The 20,293-nt window shown below is 41.4% G+C and overlaps 1 protein-coding gene across 3 annotated transcripts in view; it reads left to right on the top strand.

The window, feature by feature from the left end:
• tut4 (terminal uridylyl transferase 4) overlaps window positions 1-17,807 on the top strand; it is a 109,959-nt gene extending 92,152 nt beyond the window's left edge. For 2 of the 3 annotated variants that reach the window (XM_068037127.1, XM_068037126.1), the window contains 9 exons: window positions 377-554; window positions 2,035-2,082; window positions 2,171-2,253; window positions 10,467-10,582; window positions 12,250-12,410; window positions 13,881-13,999; window positions 14,421-14,928; window positions 16,314-16,481; window positions 17,286-17,807. In XM_068037127.1, coding sequence (XP_067893228.1) covers window positions 377-554; window positions 2,035-2,082; window positions 2,171-2,253; window positions 10,467-10,582; window positions 12,250-12,410; window positions 13,881-13,999; window positions 14,421-14,928; window positions 16,314-16,481; window positions 17,286-17,368 — 1,464 coding nt within the window. In that variant the 3' untranslated portion in view covers window positions 17,369-17,807. Of the gene's footprint in view, window positions 1-376; window positions 555-2,034; window positions 2,083-2,170; window positions 2,254-10,466; window positions 10,583-12,249; window positions 12,411-13,880; window positions 14,000-14,420; window positions 14,929-16,313; window positions 16,540-17,285 lie in introns of all 3 variants that reach the window. The other variant, XM_068037128.1, reaches the window with a different exon arrangement.
• The last annotated feature ends 2,486 nt before the right edge of the window (window positions 17,808-20,293 follow it).

Below are 20,293 nucleotides of genomic sequence, written 5' to 3' on the forward strand. Positions count from 1 at the left end.
TCTGGCACAGCTTCTATGTCCAAGGATATTTGAAAGATTGTGGTCAGACCCTCAGTTTCCTCAGTGACTTTCCTTAGTATTCTAGGATGCATGCCATCAGGGCCCAGAGCTTTTCCATTTTGAGTTCCACTAAGTTTTTCAGTACTAACTTACCTTTTCAGCACTTCATTTCCTAGAGCTAGATCAAGAAATGCCTCCTTCCTTGTTCAATTAAAAATGTATTGATCACGTAAAGAATAGGATAGATCTTCAGATTGGGAAAATTGTGCTAAATTACTTTGTTTATGTGCCTTGTTTTACAGCTCAATATTGTAGCCTTTTTTTCTTAAGTTGTACTTGATATCATTTTTGAAATATTTCTTCTCACCTGCTTTAGAAGAAAAAGTTGCCTGAACTTGGGACGAACAAAGAATCAGTGGGTGAACTTTGGTTAGGCCTATTGCGATTTTACACTGAAGAATTTGATTTTAAGGAGTATGTTATCAGCATCAGACAGAAGAAGCTTTTAACAACATTTGAAAAGCAATGGACTTCAAAATGCATTGCGATAGAAGGTATTTAACTTAATGCATTATTTCAGTTGTTCATGATCTGCTTCAGTTGATATAATGCTAATTCCAAGAACAGATTCTCATACATTGTTTTAGGGACTAAAATCAATACAGAACTCAGGAAGATGTTACATTCCCGTCTTCATACAGAGCAGCAGTAATTGTTATGTGCACTGACTATATAAGCAGCTTGATTTTTGATTTGCCCTTTTAAACCCCAGTAACAATTCTCATTACTATTATCATACACCATGTTAAACAGGCAGATATCCATTCACCAAAATGAGGAAGCTGATGACATTCTCTGATCCACAACTGTTTTATTGTCAATTCACAGTTCAGTCCAAATATCAGTTCCCACTCTTGCCTTCTGGACTAACTCTCTGTCCAGAGGTAACTCCCTGACTGGGGAAAAACCCATCCCTTAAATGCAAACTGCAATGAGCATCATCTGCTCTCTGTTAACACTGAATTAAGTCCTGTTTCATTAAAGGGACCAGCATTTTCAATATAGACACACCAGACTGGAGCATTAGCCCCAATGTTCTTACATCAACTTTCCCTACATCCCTCAATTTATGACAATTGTTCTATCCCCTGTTGCTTTCTCCTGGAGGCTTATGACATAATTTGTGCTGTAACTAATCACTTTGTTTTCAAATCCCTCCATGGCCCTGCCTCTCCCTATCTCTCTAACCTCCTCCACCCCTACAATCCTCCAAGATATCTGCATTCCTCCAATTCTGGTCTCTTGCACATCCTCAATTTTAATCACTCCACCTTTGGCAGGCTGTCTTCAGCTGCCAAGGCCCTAGACTGGAATTCCCTCTCTAATCCTCGTCACCTCTCTTTCCTTATTTAAAGCGGTCCTTAAAATGTACCTTTTTGACCAAGCGTTTGGTCATCTATCCTAATATCTCTTTATGTGGCTCTGTGTCAAATTTTGTTTGATAACACTTGTCTTTTTTTTGCCCTGCTTTTATGTTGAGAACATGGGTAGATGGAGCGAGAAAAGCTAGATCTAGCTGATTTATCACTTTGTCAAAGTGCAGTATGCACTCAGATCATTTCTTCTCCTTTCAACAAAAGCTATCTTTCCCCATTATCACAAACCATATCCTGCATAGAAGGATGGAAAGTTGTCCTGTTCCTAGGTCTCTGCCACTGCTAACTATTAGGTAGCCAGCAAGAGGTGCAGGAAAGCTCCCTGAAGTCATATTTCCATTTCCGTGTAGAAGACTGTTGGCCTGCATTCACTGTCTCTGCTGTCCATCTGACAAACATTGGAAATTCTTTGGAGCAAAACATGTGCTATCACTTTGTTACAACATTATTAGAATATTAGATCTTGAAATTCAAGTCTACTCTCATCATGGGTAGTATAAGTTTCTAATAATTGAGATAGCAGAAGAAATGAATGAAGGGAACTAATACCATCTTAAACCGTTAACAAAATGCAGTAATGCCAAAACTTGTTTTCCAGATCCTTTTGATTTGAATCACAATCTTGGTGCTGGAGTCTCCAGGAAAAGTAAGTCCTCTTTCATTTAGACTGTTCACAAGTTTTGTGCATTAAAGGCCTGGTCTCAGCTCTGATACCGATGTTTGCACTCTTGCAGTGACCAACTTTATTATGAAAGCTTTTATTAATGGACGCAAATTATTTGGTACACCTGTATATCCTCATCCTGGAATGGAAACAGTATGTAAATAAAATTATTTTACTCTATTTTTCTTGTTAATTAAATTGCCAATCCCAACAATTTCTCCTAAATAGACTTTCAGTAATGTCATCTTGCATGTGCTATAATAACATTTTATTATTTGATAAATTAATATAAAGGTAATTGTAATTATTTCTAACTGTGTTTGTCTATTGTAATTTCATTAAGGAACATAGAAGAGAGGTCTTTAAAATTATGAAGGGGTTTGAGAGGCGTTTCCACTTATGAGGGAGTCCAAAACTAGGGGCCATAAATATAAGATAGTCACGAATAAATCCAATAAAGAATTCAGGAGAAACTTCTTTACCCAGAGAGTGGTTAGAATACAGAACTTGCTACCTTAAGGTGTAGTTGAGGCAAATAGCATAGTTGCCTTTAAGGGGAAGCTAAATAAGTAGATGAGGGAGAAAAGATTAAAAGGACAGACAGGGTTCAATGAATAGGATGGGAAGAGGTTCATGTGGGGCATAAAAACTGGCTTAAATTAGCTGGGCTAAATGGCCTGTTTCTCTGCTGTAGAATCATAGAAAGTTTAAGGCATAGAAAGAGGCCACTTGACCCATCATGTCTGTGCCAGCTGTAAAACGATCCACCTATTCTAATCCCACCTTCCAGCATTTGGTCCGTAGCCCTGCAGATTATGGCGCTTGAGGTGCATATCCAGACTCCTTTTGAATGAGTTAAAGGTTTCTGCCTCAACTACCCTTTCAGGCAGTGAGTTCCAGACCATCACCACCCTTTGGGTGAAAACGTTTTTCCTCATCTCCCCTCTAATTTTTCTACCAATCACTTTAAATCTATGCCTCCTCGTCACTAACCTCTCTGCCAAGGTGAATAGACCCTTCACCTCCACTCTATCCAGGCCCCTCAAAATTTTGTACATTTCAATCAGATCTCACCTCAGCCTTCTCTGTTCCAAGGAGAACAACCCCAGCCTATCAAATCTTTCCTCATAGCTGCATTTTTCCAGTCCTGGCAACATCCTCGTAAATCTCTAGTGCAATTACATCCTTTCTGTAATAAGGTGACCTGAACTGCACACAGTACTCAAGTTGTGGCCTAACCAATGAGTTATACAGTTCCAGCATAACCTCCCTGCTCTTATATTCTATACCTCAGCTAATAAAGGAAAGGATTCCATATGTCTTCTTAGCCACCTTATCGACCTGTCCTGCTACCTTCAGGGATCTGTGGACATTCACTCCAAGGTCCCTCACATCCTCTACACTTCTCAGTATTTTCCCATTAATTGTCTGTTCTTTTGCCTTGTTTGACCTCCCCAAATGCATCACCTCACACTTCTCCAAGTTGAATTCCATTTGGCCACTTTTCTGCCCATCTGACCAGACCATCAATGTCTTCCTGCAGGCTACAGCTGTCCTCCTCGCTCTCTACCACAAGGTCAATCTTTGTGTCATCTGCAAACTTCTTGATCATGCCCCCTACATTTACGTCCTAGTCGTTAATATATACCACAAAAGGCAGGGGACCCGGTACTGAGCCCTGTGGAATGCCACTGGAAACAGCTCTCCAGTTGCAAAAACACCCGTCAATAATTACCGTTTGTTTCCTGCCACTGAGCCAATTTTGTATCAACCTTGCTGCATTTCCCTGGATCCCATGGGATTTTCCTTTTTTAACCAGTCTGCCATGTGGGACCTTGTCAAAAGCCTTGCTAAAATCCATGTAGACCACATCAACTGCACTACCTTCATCTATCCTCCTTGTTACTTCTTCAAAAAATTCTATCAAGTTGATCAAACAAGATCTTCCCTTAACAAATCCATGCTGACTATGCTTGATTAACCTGTACCTTTTTAAGTGACAGCTTATCCTGTCTCTCAGAATAGATTCCAATAATTTGCCTACTACTAAGGTTAGACTGACTGGCCTGTAATTATTTAGTCTATCCCTCGCTCCATTTTTAAACAGAAGTACAAAGTTAGCAATTCTCCAGTCCTCCAGCACCACACCTGTATCCGGTGAGGACTGGAAAATGATGGTCAGACCTTCTGCTATTTCCTCTCTTGTTTCTTTTAACAGCCTAGGGTACGTTTCATCCAGCCCTGGTGATTCATCAACTTTCAAGGATACTAATCCCATTAATACTTCCTCTCTCCCTATGTTTATCACATCCAATATTTCACACTCCTCCTCCTTAACTACAATATCTGCATTGTCCACCTCTTTTGTGAAGACAGACGCAAAGTATTCATTAAGAACCGTACCAACATCTTCCGCCTCTACACATAGGTTACCTTGTTGTTATTTTATGGGCCCTACTCTCTCCTTATTTATCCTCTTATTCTTAATGTATTGATAAACATCTTTGGGTTCTCCTTGATTTTGCTTACCAATATTCTTACATGCCCTCGCTTTGCTTTCCTAATTTCCTTTTTGATTTCACCCCTCCACTTTCTATACTCCTCTCGGCTTTCTGTAGTATTGAGTTCTCGGTGTTGGACATAAGCTTTCCTTTACTGCCTTATCTTGCCCTGTAAGCTCCTAGACATCCATGGGGCTCTAGATTTGGCTGTCTCATTCTTTTTCTTTGTGGGAACATGTTTATTCTGACCCCCTTGAATCTCCCCTTTGAATGTCTCCCACTGCTCTGACACGATTTACCTTCAAGTAGCTGTTTTCAGTCCACTTTCGCTAAATCACTCCTCAGTTTAGTAAAATTGGCCTTGCCCCAATTGAGAACTCTAACTCCTGTTCTATTTCTGTCCTTTTCCATAATTATGTTAAAACTGACTGAATTATGATCACTACCATCAAAATGCTCTCCCACTGCCACTCCTTCCACTTGCCCATCTTCATTTCTCAAAACTAAGTCTAAAACTGCGCCCTCACTTGTTGGACCTGCTACATATTGGCCAAAAAAGTTCTCCCGCATGCACGTCAAGAATTCTGCTCCCTTAATTCCTTTCACACTAAAACTATCCTAGTTAATATTGGAGTTGTTAAAATCCCCGACTATTACTGCCCTATTGTTCTTGCACTTCTCAGAGATTTGCCTACATATCTGCTCTTCTATCTCCCTCTGACTGTTTGGGGGTCTATTGTACACTCCCAGCATCGTGATTGCCCCTTTTTTGTTCCTTAGCTCAATCCATATGTCCTCATTTGATGAACCTTCCAATATATCATCCCTTCTCACAGCTGTAATAGTTTCCTTGACCAAAATTGCCACTCCCCCTCTTTTCTTATCCCCCTCCCTATCATGTCTGAAAACCCTGTAACCAGGAACGTTGAGCTGCCATTCCTGTCCCTCCTTCAGCCATGTTTCTGTAATAGCTATACTGCCATGTGTCTATCTGTGCCCTCAGCTCATCTGCTTTATTTGCTATACTTCTTGCATTGAAATAGTTACTCTTGAGCACTGTTAAACTCTTTTCTTTATTTTCTAACCTTTTGTTTCAAAGAACAAAGAACAGTACAGCACAGGAACAGGCCATTCGGCCCTCCAAGCCTGCGCAGATGCCTGTCTAAACTAAAACCTTCTGCACTTCCAGGTTCCATATCCCTCTATTCATGTACTTGTCAAGATGCCTCTTAAATGTCGCTATTGTACCTGCTTCCACCACCTCCCCCGGCAGCAGGTTCCAGGCACTCACCATCCTCTTTGTAAAGAACTTACCTTGCACCTTTGCCCCTCACACCTTAAACCTATGTCCCCTAGTAACTGACTCTTCCACCCTGGGAAAAAGCTTCTGACTATCCACTCTGTCCATGCCACTCATAACTTTGTAAACCTCTATCATGTCGCCTCTCCACCTCTGTCGTTCCAGTGAAAACAATCCGAGTTTATCCAATCTCTCCTCATAGCTAATACCCTCCAGACCAGGCAACATCCTGGTAAACCTCTTCTGTACCCTCTCCAAAGCCTCCACATCCTTCTGGTAGTGTGGCGACCAGAATTGTACACAATATTCCAAGTGTGGCCTAACTAAGGTTTTGTACAGCTGCAGCATGACTTGCCAATTTTTATACTCTATGCCCCAACCGATGAAGACAAGCATGCCGTATGCCTTCTTGACTACCTTATCCACCTGCGTTGCCACTTTCAGTGATCTGTGGACCTGTACGCCCAGATCTCTCTGCCTGTCAATACTCCTAAGGGTTCTGCCATTTACTGTATACTTTCCAACTGTATTAGACCTTCCAAAATGCATTACCTCACATTTGTCCGGATTAAACTCCATCTGCCATTTCTCCACCCAAGTCTCCAACCGATCTATACCCTGCTGCATCCTCTGACAATCCTCATCACTATCCGCAACTCCACCAACCTTTGTGTCATCCACAAGCTTACCAATCAGATCAGCTACATTTTCCTCCAAATCATTTATTTATACTACAAATAGCAAAGGACCCAGCACTGATCCCTGCAGAACACCACTAGTCACAGCCCTCCATTCAGAAAAGCACCCTTCCACCGCTACCCTCTATCTTCTGTGACCGAACCAGTTCTGTATCCATCTTGCCAGCTCACCTCTCATCCCGTGTGACTTCACCTTTTGTACCACTCTGCCATGAGGGACCTTATCAAAGGCTTTACTGAAGTCCATGTAGACAACATCACTGCCCTTCCTTCATCAATCATCTTCGTCACTTGCTCAAAAAACTCGATCAAGTTAGTGAGACACAACCTCCCCTTCACAAAACCATGCTGCCTCTCACTAATAAGTCCATTTGTTTCCAAATGGGAGTAAATCCTGTCCCGAAGAATCCTCTCCAATAATTTCCCTACCACTGACGTAAGGCTCACCAGCCTGTAATTTCCTGGATTATCCTTGCTACCCTTCTTAAACAAAGGAACAACATTGGCTATTCTCCAGTCCTCTGGGACCTCATCTTTAGCCAATGAGGATATAAAGATTTCTGTCAAGGCCCCAGCAATTTCCTCCCTTGCCTCCCTCAGTATTCTGGGGTAGATCCCATCAGGTCCTGGGGACTTATCTACCTTAATGTTTTTCAAGACGCCCAACACCTCCTCCTTTTTGATATTGACATGACCCAGACTATCTACACTCCCTTCCCTAGACTCATCATCCATCAAGTCCTTCTCTTGGGTGAATACTGATGCAAAGTACTCATTTAGTACCTCGCCCATTTCCTTTGTCTTCCAGACTCATCCATTAATTTTCTGCCTTCCATTTTCATTTCTGATTTTGTCCCAACTGAGTCTACCCTTAGGTCCCTATCCCACTGCCAAACTAGTTTAAACCTTCCCCAACAGCACTAGCAAAACATCCCGCAAGGAACTCAGTCCCGGCTCTGTTCAGGTGCAACCCGTCCAGCCTGTACAGGTCCCATCTCTTCCAGGGCTGGTCCCAATGTCCTAGGAATCTAAAGCCCTCCCTCCTGCACCATCTTTCCAGCCACGCATTCATCTGTCTTATCCTTCTATTTCAATACTTGCGCATGGCACTGAGAGTAATCCAGAGATGACTACTTTTGAGGTCCTGCTTGCTAATTTCTTCCCTAGCTGCCTAAATTCTGACTGCAGGACCACATCCCTCTTTCTACCTATGTCATTGGTTCCGATGTGGACCACGACTGCTGGCTGTTCACCCTCCCTCTTCAGGATGATCCGCAGCTGCTCAGTGACATGCTGTATATTCTATGTCATTAATTACTATTAATAATGTCAAATACAGCTATTGGAAATAGTATCTATGTTTCAAACTGTATTGTGTGTGGTATCTGTATGTGTTTTACCCGTGAAAGCAAGCTGAACTGAGGATGCCATGGGGTCATTTTGTTATCATGTTTTTTAAATACCAAATTCTTACAAGTAAAGCTCAGCCAGTTTTAGATGTGGTAATTATTGTTGTCTATTTCAACCTATTTTTCTCACAGCTGAAGTTAGATGTCCCTGAATTGACAATTTCAGTAAGGAAATAGCTGGGGCTGGAAGTTATGGAGATAATCATGGTCATCTAACCTCCACTGCTGTAGTCCACAATGTGCTGCTGAGGAAGCTGCATAGATACTGATATTGGTTAGAAATAAGCAAAGTAAGAGACCCTGAGAAAGAAGAAACGGAAAACCTGGAGGAATGAAGCAATGTTGAGCAACAACAGAAATGCAGCTAGAGAGCACCTTTAGTGGCATAACGAAAAATGTATGCTAAACCAAAGAATGACATTGGGAGGGATGATGAAAAACTTGGTTCAAGAAGTGGGTTTTAGAGAAGGTCTTAGCAGGAGAATTGGGAATTGGAGAGTCAGCAAGGTATAGGAAGGGTATTCCAGAGTGTGAGTCCTGAGCAACTGAAGGCATGACTATGCTGGGAAAAGGAGGGGAAGCCAGAATAAGAGCAATGGGGTGGTGGGAATTGTAGGGCTTGAAGAGGGATAAAAAGCAGGAAAGTCATGGAGGAATTTATACGCAAGGATGATAAATTTACATTTGTGGCTTTGGGGGACTGGGAGCCGGTACAAGTTAGCAAGGACAGAGATGATGGGAAACAGAGCTTTTTTTGGTTTAGGATGAGAAGCAGGGTTTTGGAAGATGAGAGGTTGGCAGAAGAGCATTGATGTAATTGAGTCTGGAGGTGAGAAAAGCATGGATGAGGGATTCAGCAGAAATGGACTGAGATAGGTGGGCAAAGTTGCGGAGGTGGAAGTAGGCGGTCTTTGTGGTATAGAAAGTTTATGGGTTTGCAAACTCAATTCAAGGTTGAATAGTCTGCTGAGTTTGTGAACAGTAGCCAGGGAGAGGATTAAAATTATTACGGGGTCCAAAGAAAAACAATGTCTTCGGTGGAAATTACTGCTCAGTCAAGATTGGATGTCAGGCATGCTGTCTGATAACACAGAGACATTGGCTTAGAGAGTTGCAGTGGGGAGGTGGAGCTGGGTGTCAGTGGCATACTTGGAATCTGACCCCCAAGTCAGTGGTTATCACCAAGGGGCAGCATGCAGATGAGAAAGATAGGGCAAGGATGGATCCTTAGAGGTCTCCAAAGTGACTGGATGAGCTGGGAAGAGAAGCCATTGCAGAGATGCTGTAGCTACAACTGGAGATGGGTGAGAGTGGAAACAACTCTATCAATCTGGACAACAGAGGAGAGGAGTTTTAGGAGGGTGGTGTCATTGATCATGTTGAAATCTATGGTGTGATCAAGGAGAATGATGCATTATCGACACAGAGAATGTCGTTCATGACTGGTTAGGAAAGTTTCAATTTGAAAGAGGATGGGGATATGGGTGGGTGGCGAGGAATGTAAGAAAGTTGGTCAGAGATGGTGCCTTGTTGGTGATCGAGAGAGTGAGATGGTGAGATCGAGGGAGTGGCTATCAACATGGGTAAGTAGAGCTTATATGGAGGGAGATGTTTAGAGAGGGCAATTCATTTGGAGAGAGAACAGGAGAGTTGAGATGGAGATTGAAGTCTCTGTTGGTGAGGAAAAAGGGGAGGATATCCCAGGGTAGGGTTAAGGTGGGCTCATTACAGCAGAGGCAAGAGCACTGAAACAGGCTTAGGTCTGGGAGGAGGAGAAAGTGCCAGAAGATTAGGAGATATGCCAAAATGTGACTTGGTGATTAGAGGCTTTGGTAAGCAGAGAAAGTAGAAAAGCACACAGAATTAGAATCAAGAAAGTTAATCAAGTAAAGCAAATGAAAATTAGAGATGAAGACAAAAAACTGAACTGAAAGAAGCAAAACTTGGACCTTTTTTTTTAAATTGAGGGTAAACCTGATGTTTTAAACTGTTTCTGTACCCTTAGATATTAGTGTTAGTTGCTCAGTCAACAAATTTAGTTTTTTCAGAGGTTAAATTTATATCCATGACCATGCGGCGCAGTGGCTAGCACCTTGGCCTCACAGCTCCAGCGACCCGGGTTCGATTCTGGGTACTGCCTGTGCGGAGTTTGCAAGTTCTCCCTGTAACCGCGTGGGTTTTCGCCGGGTGCTCCGGGTTCCTCCCACAGCCAAAGACTTGCAGGTTGATAGGTAAATTGGCCATTATAAATTTCCCCTAGTATAGGTAGGTGGTAGGGGAATTGAGGGAAGGTGGGGATGGTAGGAATATGGGATTAATGTAGGATTAGTATAAATGAGTGGTTGATGGTCGGCACAGACTCGGTGGGCCGAAGGGCCTGTTTCAGTGCTGTATCTCTAAATAAATAAATAAATAAATGTGATCAATAAAACTGAAATTGTGGAAATGATGTTTTTAGGATTATTTTTTTGATTCAAAAATCCTAACTGATGGGGAGTTGGCACCAAACGATAGATGTTGTCGTATCTGTGGGAAAATTGGACATTACATGAAAGACTGTCCAAAGAGAAGGAGGTAAGAAACAGCTTGCATTTCTTTAGTTCCTTTCATGCCCTCAGACTGTCTCGAAGCATTTCCTAGCCAATTAATTCATTTTAAAGTGCAGTCACTGTTATATAGGCAAACATGGTAGCAAGATCACACAAACAAAAAATGAGATAAATGAAGTTGGCCAGCAGAGAGAGGTACAGCAAAGACATGAGAGCATGATGTTGCCTGAACGATGGAAATTGGCCAGGACACTGCTTAAGTCAGACAGAACCTCAGTTTAACATCTCAACCAAAACATGTTACCTCTGACACGTAGGGTGGAAATTTTACCGGCCTCCGGGCGGCGGGAACAAAGACAGTGGGGGGGGGGAGGTGCAATAAAATGCCAGGGTGCTGTGTCGGGATGGTTCCTCGCGCAGTCCCGCCATCGGGGAGGTTTCTCAGCAGCGAGATTGGCTGCCCACTGAATGGAAGTGGCAGCCAATTTAAATACATAAAGGTCCAAAGACCCAATTAAGAGCGAATTTCCCAGGCTGCTGCCATTTTGCCAGCGACAGGCACCCTCCCCCCACGCCCCCACAACCTCCCAAATGTGGGGAGGCCACCAGCTGCATGGAGGCAGCCTCCCAGCATCTACCTGGGGGTGGGTGGAGGGGAGTCATCGGAGCCAGAGGCTCTTTGTCCCAGGGAGGGGGCCACCAGTCCTGCCGCTGGAGAGGTTTCCCCTCCGTTCTTCAGGGCCTGCCTGCTTAACCCATTTAAAAATGTGCATAATGCTATCCCTTCCAAGGGTGCCTCCATTTTGAGGCACCCTCACATTCTTCTTGCTGTCTCAGCAGCAGCCACCACTCTCAGCGGCGCTGCCAAGGCTCCAAAGCTGCCAGCCCTCTGGGCTGGCAGTGTGGAAGGCCTGCCTGCCATCCTCAATTGGCCACCTCCCCTGCCTGCCAGCTTAATTGCCTGCTCCTGGCAATATCGCGGGGGAAGTCCCGCCTCCTGCCTAAGTGGACAGGCGACCTGGAAACCATGACGATGGGACCTCCACCACTTTGCTAAAATCTCAGCCATAGTGTTCCCTCAATACAGCAGTGAAGTGTCAGACTGGAGTGGAGTTTGAACCACACTTTTTGACTTGGGTGTGATTTCTACCACTGAGCCAAATGACACTTTGAATTGTTGAAGTTTTCAAGTGAAGTATTTTATCTAAGAAATGCCCTTTTCAATGTACCTTGGGTTCCCAATTTTTGCCAGATTCAAAAACAGAGGTGGGGGTGTGCATGGCCAGCAGCATGCTTAGAACTTTCTCATAAAAATTGTATTTTTTTTCTTTTTCTTTCTCTCTCCCTCTTTCTCTCTTTCTATGTCTCCCCTTCTCTTTCCCTGCCCCCTTCCCTCTCCCACTCTCCTTCCCTGTTGATGATATGAATTTAACTTTGATGTTCAGCCATTAGAATAGTTTGAATCAATCAATTTTGATATTTTACTGTAAATCCTGCAATACTGAATGGAAAAAAATGCCAGAAACCAAGAAAACCATAATTTTTGGTGCCCTGTTAATATTTTGACATTTTTAAAACCTATTAATAAAACCAGCCAAAACTGAGACAGGTGGCAACCCTAAACTCACCCTTGCTTGCTATTAATTTAAAATTAAAGGATTGTAATATTGACTGCATATATATTGTGTTAAGAATGAAGAAGAAAGAAAATGAGAAAGACGAAGAGAAGGATTCAAAGGAGGAAGAGAAAGAACTAAGAGAAAAGCGATGCTTTATCTGTGGTGATACTGGTCATATGAGAAGGGACTGTCCAGAATACAGAACAGCCCGACCAAGGAACAACATTATGTCTGGTAAACAAGCTGTTTGTTTGGGGGAAAGAGATGTACCTGTATTCTATCTCACTACTTTTTGTCCATGCTAATATTAGTAAGAATTCATGCTATTCCTTCAAAATATCTTTTTAAAAAATGCTTTTAAGCTACAATTTTTCAGTGAAACAGTGTGTTGATACAAAGAGGAACAATGTAGGTTTGTGCCTGTAATTCTCCTGCTTCAGGTAGTACTATCAAGGAAAATTCAAGAGGGACAAAAAAATTCAAGAGTGAGTCATTCCAGGATGCTTTCTCACTTCTGTGAAATTCTTTTTTTTTTAAAAAGGCAACATAAATATATAGTGCCCATAAAGTAGAAGTCACCCCAGGTTGCTTCTCAAAAGATGGACACCAAGCAGTGGGGAGGTGTTAGGAGATATGGCCCAAAGCATGACTGAAACAATAGTTTTTTTAAAATTTGGGGGTGAGTACTGAGGCAGAGGAATTTAGGAAATTCTGAAATGGTATTGCACAGGAATTGATGGTCTCTTATCCCAATGTTGTCATAATCAATTTTTTGGCATCATCAAAACAGCTAGCTTCATCCCTTCTTTAAAAATCTCATCTCTAACAACCCTTCATATCTCAAGATTCTCAAATGTGTTATCGTCATTCCAACTTAGTGCCATTTCTCCCACCCCTACCAATTTGAATCTCTTCAGTCTGCTTTTATTTAGCTCAAATCACTGAGACTGCCTCGGCCAATGTTAACAATCAGACAACAAACTTTATTTCGCCATGACTTCTCTATGGCTTTTGACATCATTAGATACTCTATTCTCCACCCAAGTAATTCCATTCTTTTACAGTCCAAGGATTGAACTTCCTGGCGTGTATGTAATACAGCACATGATGCATTTGCCCACTGAGCCTTCAAGGAAGAAACAGATTACAGTTCTTATTGGTCCTTTAACGGCACTAGTGGAAATTAAATTCCATTTTGATGGGGTTAACAGTGAGTCAAGAAATTAAGTGAATAAAGAAATTGAGTATAAATGGGTACATAGACTACATATATTAAAATATGCTAGAGCAGGTTGTTGTACTGTTTTGGAACTCAAGTCTTTTGTGCAATGGCGGAGCATTGATTGAATGGCTTTTCCTTGCATGGCATGCTCCCAATCTCAATGTGACAGCATATGAATTGGCAAATGTTTAGTCATTTCCCTGCAGTGAAAAAGAGAAACCTGAAGGCTCAGTTCTCTTGAGCAGCATTCATATGACTCTTTGTTTCCAGCCTATTAGTATAAGGCTCAAATCCATTCTTCAGGTAAGGTGATGTAGCAAGGCAAGACTTCAGTGGGAAATAAAGGCGCAATTGGAAAAGGAAAGCAGCAAGTAATTACAACAGTGCAAGAATTAATTAGTAACAATAATATTCAATATTAAATATTCACTTGTAGCTGCTGTGTTTGGTATCCAACAGAGATTATATTTTTTGTTTTAAAGTTCCTCAGGCTACACGGAATATCGCCAATATACAGATAGTCACAACTTCCCAGCCATCAGTATCACATTCAGGACATCATCAGGATTACACACAACGTACCAGGCAGCCCTCAGAATGCGTGAGTTATTTATTTCTGGTTCTTCCATAAAGTACTGCAGTTGCACAAGGTTTCCTCCAGCATAGAAAACCCTACATTGAAATTGCCATACGTAGTTTTTTTTTTCAAAAACATTTTTTTAGAGCTTGCCACCCTGGAGAAACCCATGGTTGCAACTGAGTTGAGATTAACAATATTACATGACGATGAATAGTGTCACAGATATGTAGGAATCTCTATACTTACAGCTAAACAGTTGTAGTGACATATTTGTATTTGAAAATAGAACTTTTATCACTTTCCCCACGTTTCCCACACACAATATTTTGTAATTTATTTACTCCCCTCTTAAAACATGGTTTAGTGAAAGAATGTTAGAAACTGGAAATCCATTAACTGCAGCAATAGTTTGTCTCATTGCTTTTTTGTTTCTAATTTTCAGTCAGAACCACATCAGACGCCTCCTTATTCTCCTCAAACTGTGCATCAGCAATTAACACCAAATTCATCTCAAACAACTTCTGTTTCACATCCACAGACCCAACAAGCTGCTTCTCAAAATAAGCTTGCACAGACACTTGCTCAACCAACACATCAGGTTCAATTGCCCTTGTTTCCATATGCTCAGCCTCATCCAGGTCAGTATTCCAATCTGCACAGCCTGGGCCTAATTCAGTCACACCAACCACAGCACCAGGTCCAAATGCCCACTAACTCTTGGCCTGCTGTCCTTCACTCTGCATCTAGTAACCATCCCAACATTACTTTCCCTATGCGGTCTAGCAGCAACACAGCTAATCCCAACAGTATGAATCTCAATGATCCTAGTATCATCTTTGCTCAGCCTGCTGCCAGGCCCATGGGTATCTCCAACACTCCTCACGATGGACAGTGGCACAATCACATGACTCGCAGCACACTAGTGGGAAATGGCACTCTGGGAGCTTCAGGTATATTTCTTTTTCTCATTATATTAATATGTAGCTATTATTCTTCTAATATACATTGTACTGGACATGCTTATGTTTAGTTTTATAGTTCTTACTTTCAACAGTTTTATAGTACATGTATTTTTTTTATGTCAGATGTTATTGAGCAAAAAGCATTCCTTTATGGGCTAGGCCACAAATGGCAATGAAGGGCAAGATTATCAAATGAAATAATAAATGAGCTTAAAGATGTGCAGCACTCCTGATAATTTGTGATGTAACACTTCCCTGATGGTAAACTCCGGAAAATGCCCAGCCTGTGCTGAAATTGGCTTATTTTGGTTGGGGCAGTTGTTGGGATGCCAGTTACCCTCAGAAGCTACTGGGCTCTTTGCCCTTTCCACTCCAGGCCACTGATTGGTACGCAGTGACTCTTGCTGAATGCACACACGTATATTGATGTTGGGCAAAGACGGAATTGGTTCAATATCTTGTCGATGCAGTCTATCTGGCTTGCAAAGAATGGCCACTGTAAGGTCGCAGAATCATGCACTAGCAAGAGTTAGTGCCTCAAAAGAGAAGGAAAGAAAATTAGTTAATTATGCTTTTGGGAGAAGTTGAGATTTCTATTTGCATCAAATACGGAAATAGTAGAGAGCCAGTAAAGCAGCAAAATTCTTCCTGTATAATTGATTACTGTGGACAATATTTTGCAACTCATTACAAAATTACTGTATAAATTATACACACAAATACCTATAGTGTGTCACCATCAGTATTAATTACATAAAAATGAAATCAGTGCAAAAGATTATGACCAGTTTTTTTTTCTTCAATGTTTTATGTTGAAGGGATCCCAACAGTAAAACTCATTGTGGTGATTATTATTACATGTGCCAAAGTAGCTCCAACAGAAACAAAAAAAGAGCGTTTAAGGATTCTGGGCTGTTTTTGGAGGGTAATTTAGCCTGTAATTTTCCTCTTCTTATCCCGTCCTCTTTTCCATCCCTAAATATCTGTTTATATTTATTTTGAAAATCAGTCATCAATAACAACACCTTTTAGCTCTTATTACTGTTACTAATAAATTCTCATTAAACCTTCTACAGTGTTTTTTGTCAAATTTAATATCTAGTACTGTATTAATATTTTGCTCGTACTTCTGACAATGTTTTTAACTATGTTGGTGAAGCAAAGTAAGTACATCTTGCAACAAAATGTGTTAATAAGCTACCCTGCTGCAAGGTTAAATGTGTTATTACAGAGGACATAATACTAAGGAAGAATTACATGCCACCCAGTTTGCAAAGGAGACAAAAATGCACTTTATAGGTTTCTTAATGTTAACTTTAAGCAATTATGTCTTACAACAAACATTTGACTTTTTTTCCTCCATGGAAACATAGATCAAAGGTTTCAGGGACAATTTGCAAAACTAAATCCTCCACCCATACCTTGGGAGCATCATCCTCTTCCTCATTTTCAAGCATCGTGGCCTTACAGAATGCCTCAGAACTTCATTCAGCAGGGAAATACGAACTATCCTCAGCAGAACAAATCCTACTATTCTCAAGGTACCAATAACAGCAAGCCATTCTGATCAGGTTTAACTATTGCAGAGTGATATGGCAGGTAAATATAGGAGTATTGCTTCTCACTTTATATGTATCCCCTAGAGTATTGTTGTAAATGGTTTTGAGAACAGGAAGTATACCCTATACATTTTAGTGGACTTTATATACATTCCACACAAATAATGATGGACCTTTGGAGCCAAGAATTTTTCATGTTAAATCACAAGCATCATTTCTATTATCCAAGATTTCCTGAATTGTAGAAATTGTACCTACAATTAAATGGCTGATAATCCTTGAGCGCATTGGTTTTATTCTCTTTCTCTCACCTCGATTGATCAAGCCTTTCTGTGATACTGTGCAGAATACTGCATATACACTGTTTGACTTATTAAAAACAAGTCCAAGACTGAGCAGAACCGAGAAGACAGGGAATGGGAGGATCAGATCTCATAAAATCTGTAGTATTTTTTAGACTGAGCAAACTAGGTCTTGCTGCTGGTTCATTTGGCAAAAGCAGCATGTACTGAGCCATACAGACCAGTAGGCGAAGATAGCAGCTAACTTTACAACCAGCAAACAGAGTTTCCCATCCAAATAATGGTGAGTTCCAGAAAGCTTCTTTCATGTGTGCAAAGCAACTTGCATGCAACTGCAAAGATTGAGTTATGTCCCATTCACACTTGTGCAAAGAGTTTTTGAACATATTTGAAGTTATCGTGTTTTTTTTGCAATGCTTACATTCTCGATGTAGATCTGAAAACGGTGTGTCTGCAAAACATGTAAATGTTCCTATTTTGACAGGTCCTACGATCCACAGTAACCAGCATTTTCCAATCGTGCAGCACGGAAGAATACGAATGAATTACATTCAACAAAAGAAGTGACTTAAATGGAAATCCACACCATGATGTACAGTTAGAGAACCTTATTCACCTGGGAAGGGGGAAGCAGGAAATTATTTTAAGACTGTTTTTAAACTGTATGATTTGTACATAGAACAAACCTGATTGTAATTTTTACTAGTTTTTTTGTTGTGATGCGTCACAATGTGACTTATGATACAGATCACATCTATTTTAATGCCTCCCATTTTTGAAGGTGGGGTAAAATCATTTTTTTGTTTGAAGCTGATGGAACTGTAAAAAAAAAGCTTTTAAAAAAAACTGGATTTATTTTCTCTGTTGTATTCATACTTTGGCTGCCTCAGACTTTGTATATGGTTCTTAAAAAAAGAAAATATGGTTTAAAGATGGTCAGCTGTATTCAGAGCAAAAGTATATAGTGCCAAATGCCTTTTAAAAATAAACTGTAGCTTTTTAATAACCTGGTATTTTACGGGAATTATTTCCTCTCGACTGCCAATGTTTAGTGTATACAGCCTATAATAGGATTGATTTCATTCATTCTGTATTTCATGCAGTGTGAACAGCAATAAACATTATGAATGTTTGGGATTCTTCTGCAAATAGCAGTTGATACTGGGTCATTGTTAATTTTAATCTGAGATTGATATAATTTTGTTAACCGAAGTATTAAGGGATATGGGGCAAAGGTAGGTATATGGAGTTAGGTCACAGATCAGCCATGATCTCACTGAATGGTGGAACAGGCCTGGGGGGCTAAATGGCCTACTGTTGTTCCTGTGTTCCTCAGCTGGCGAATTGAATATTATATTGAGCTTAATAAATATAGTACAGTTAAACCTGTAAATTACGAACACCTTGGGGACTGGCATCAGTTGTCCTTTTTTTTTGCAGGTGACCTTATTTTCAAAATGGAGAGTTCTTTACCCAGCATCCATTGCAGCAACAAAAAACACTCTGTTCCTCAGATAGAGCTGTGCAAACATTAAATCCCAGAGATAGAGCTGTCTCTCTGGCACTTTGTGTGCTGGATAAAGAGCTCCCTGTTACATGAAAGCTGCGTCTTTCCACTGCTGCTCACACTGACCAGCATATTCTGATCTCATGAGAATTTGGAGACAGAAATGACGCAAGCTGCAAAGGCAAGTGCTGGTGATCCCGAATCAGTGAAAGTTCCAGATATCGCAGATTTGCACCAGGTGCTGTCCCATATTTTAAGTTGTAAAAGGGCTTAGTGCACTGAAGGCTGTCCATAGTTCATAATTGTGAGTATCTACAGTTTCAGGATGCCTCTTGTAAATTTTACCATGTAAGTTATTTAGGTCTCAATAGTGTCTATTTTTTGTAGGTCTCCATTTTTTGTGAGTATCCATTTATACAGGTTTCACTGTGAAAAGCAACCAGTGAAAAATAAATATCCAGCTCTGTCTCCCAATTTCATCCCACCTCTGCTGGAACTCCCTTTTCAGATCCTTCCAGTCTGGCTTCTGCACCTTTCACAGCACCAAAACGGCCCTAACTCGTCACAAATGACATCCTCGATGATTGTGACCATTGTGCATTATCCCTCATCTAGGCTACCTCTGCCCATCTGATTTTTCCAGTCTATATGTAGGTTAAAATCCCCCATAATTATCGTTGTACCTTTCTGACAAGCTGCCATTATTTCTTCCTTTATACCCCGTCCTACAGTGTGGTTAATGTTAGGAGGCCTGTACACCACTCCCACAAGTGTCTTCCCTTTATGATTTCTCATCTTTACCCAAACTGCTTCTACATCCTGGTCTCCTGAACTTAGATCACCCCACTCTATTGTGCTAATACCATCATTAATTAACAGTGCTACCCCTCCACCTTTTCCTAGTTTCCTGTCCTTCCTAAATGCCATGTACCCTTCAATATTCAGGTCCCACTCTGTCGTCCTGCAGCCATGTCTCTGTAATGGCTATCAGATCGTATTTATTTCTATTTGCGCTATCAGTTCATCTGTTTTGTTTCAAATGATACATGCATTCAGATACAGAGCCTTTAGTTGTGTCCTTTTATTATTTTTGTAACCTCTAGCCTTATCTGTTGATTTACTCTTAGATTTGTATGCTCTGTCCCTTCCTGTCACTGTTTATCATTTCCCATATTAATACCTTTCTTGCCATGTCTCTACTATTTGATTTACCATATCTTCCCAAATTTGATCCCTTGCCCCCACTATTCAGTTTAAAATCCTCTCTACTTCCCTAGTGATGCGGCTCGCTCGAACACTAGCCCCAGCAGTGTTCAACACTTGACAATGTTATCCTTTTCCAGTGTCTTTCCTGCATCATCCAGCTTTTAGATTGACCTCAACTGCTATCCATATGAACATAGCCAGTGCATCTTCAATGGCTTCTCTTCTCCCTTGCAGCTTAAGTTGCAGAATCCCACGAGTCTACTTTACCCCTTCCCCTCTTTCATTTACATACAGTCCCTAAGTGACATTGTTGGCAGCTTACACACTGATGGCACCCAGCCCTACCTTTGCACAACCTCTTTTGACGGCCCACCACCCAACTGCCTCACAACTGCTTCTTTGCTGTCAAACTAGTTTCGTGTCCGCTTAGAGCCAGTGGGATTGAAAATGGCAGTGGACCAGATCAAGTGTGGTGCTCATGTAGATTCCTATGGTGGCCATCACTGCGGCTGCTTGTTGTCCTGAGGGAGAAATCTCCTGGCACAGCACCACAGGAAGCTGAAGTTCCAGGAGAAGTGGGATGAGGGTTGACACCTGGAACAGGGAAGACCCTTGCTTCATTGATGCCCACCTAGATATAATGCTGCAGGCTATGAGGGAGAGGGGAGGTCCTCTTCCAGAATGGTAGGAGGAGGCCACCTTGAGCTGCAGGGGCACCACTCTATTCAGTGTTATCCCCTCCACCCCGTCTTCTCCTCTTACCTCCTGCTCTTCCTCCA

The sequence above is a fragment of the Heterodontus francisci genome, chromosome 8, assembly GCF_036365525.1.
Source record: "Heterodontus francisci isolate sHetFra1 chromosome 8, sHetFra1.hap1, whole genome shotgun sequence".
NCBI lineage: Eukaryota > Metazoa > Chordata > Chondrichthyes > Heterodontiformes > Heterodontidae > Heterodontus > Heterodontus francisci.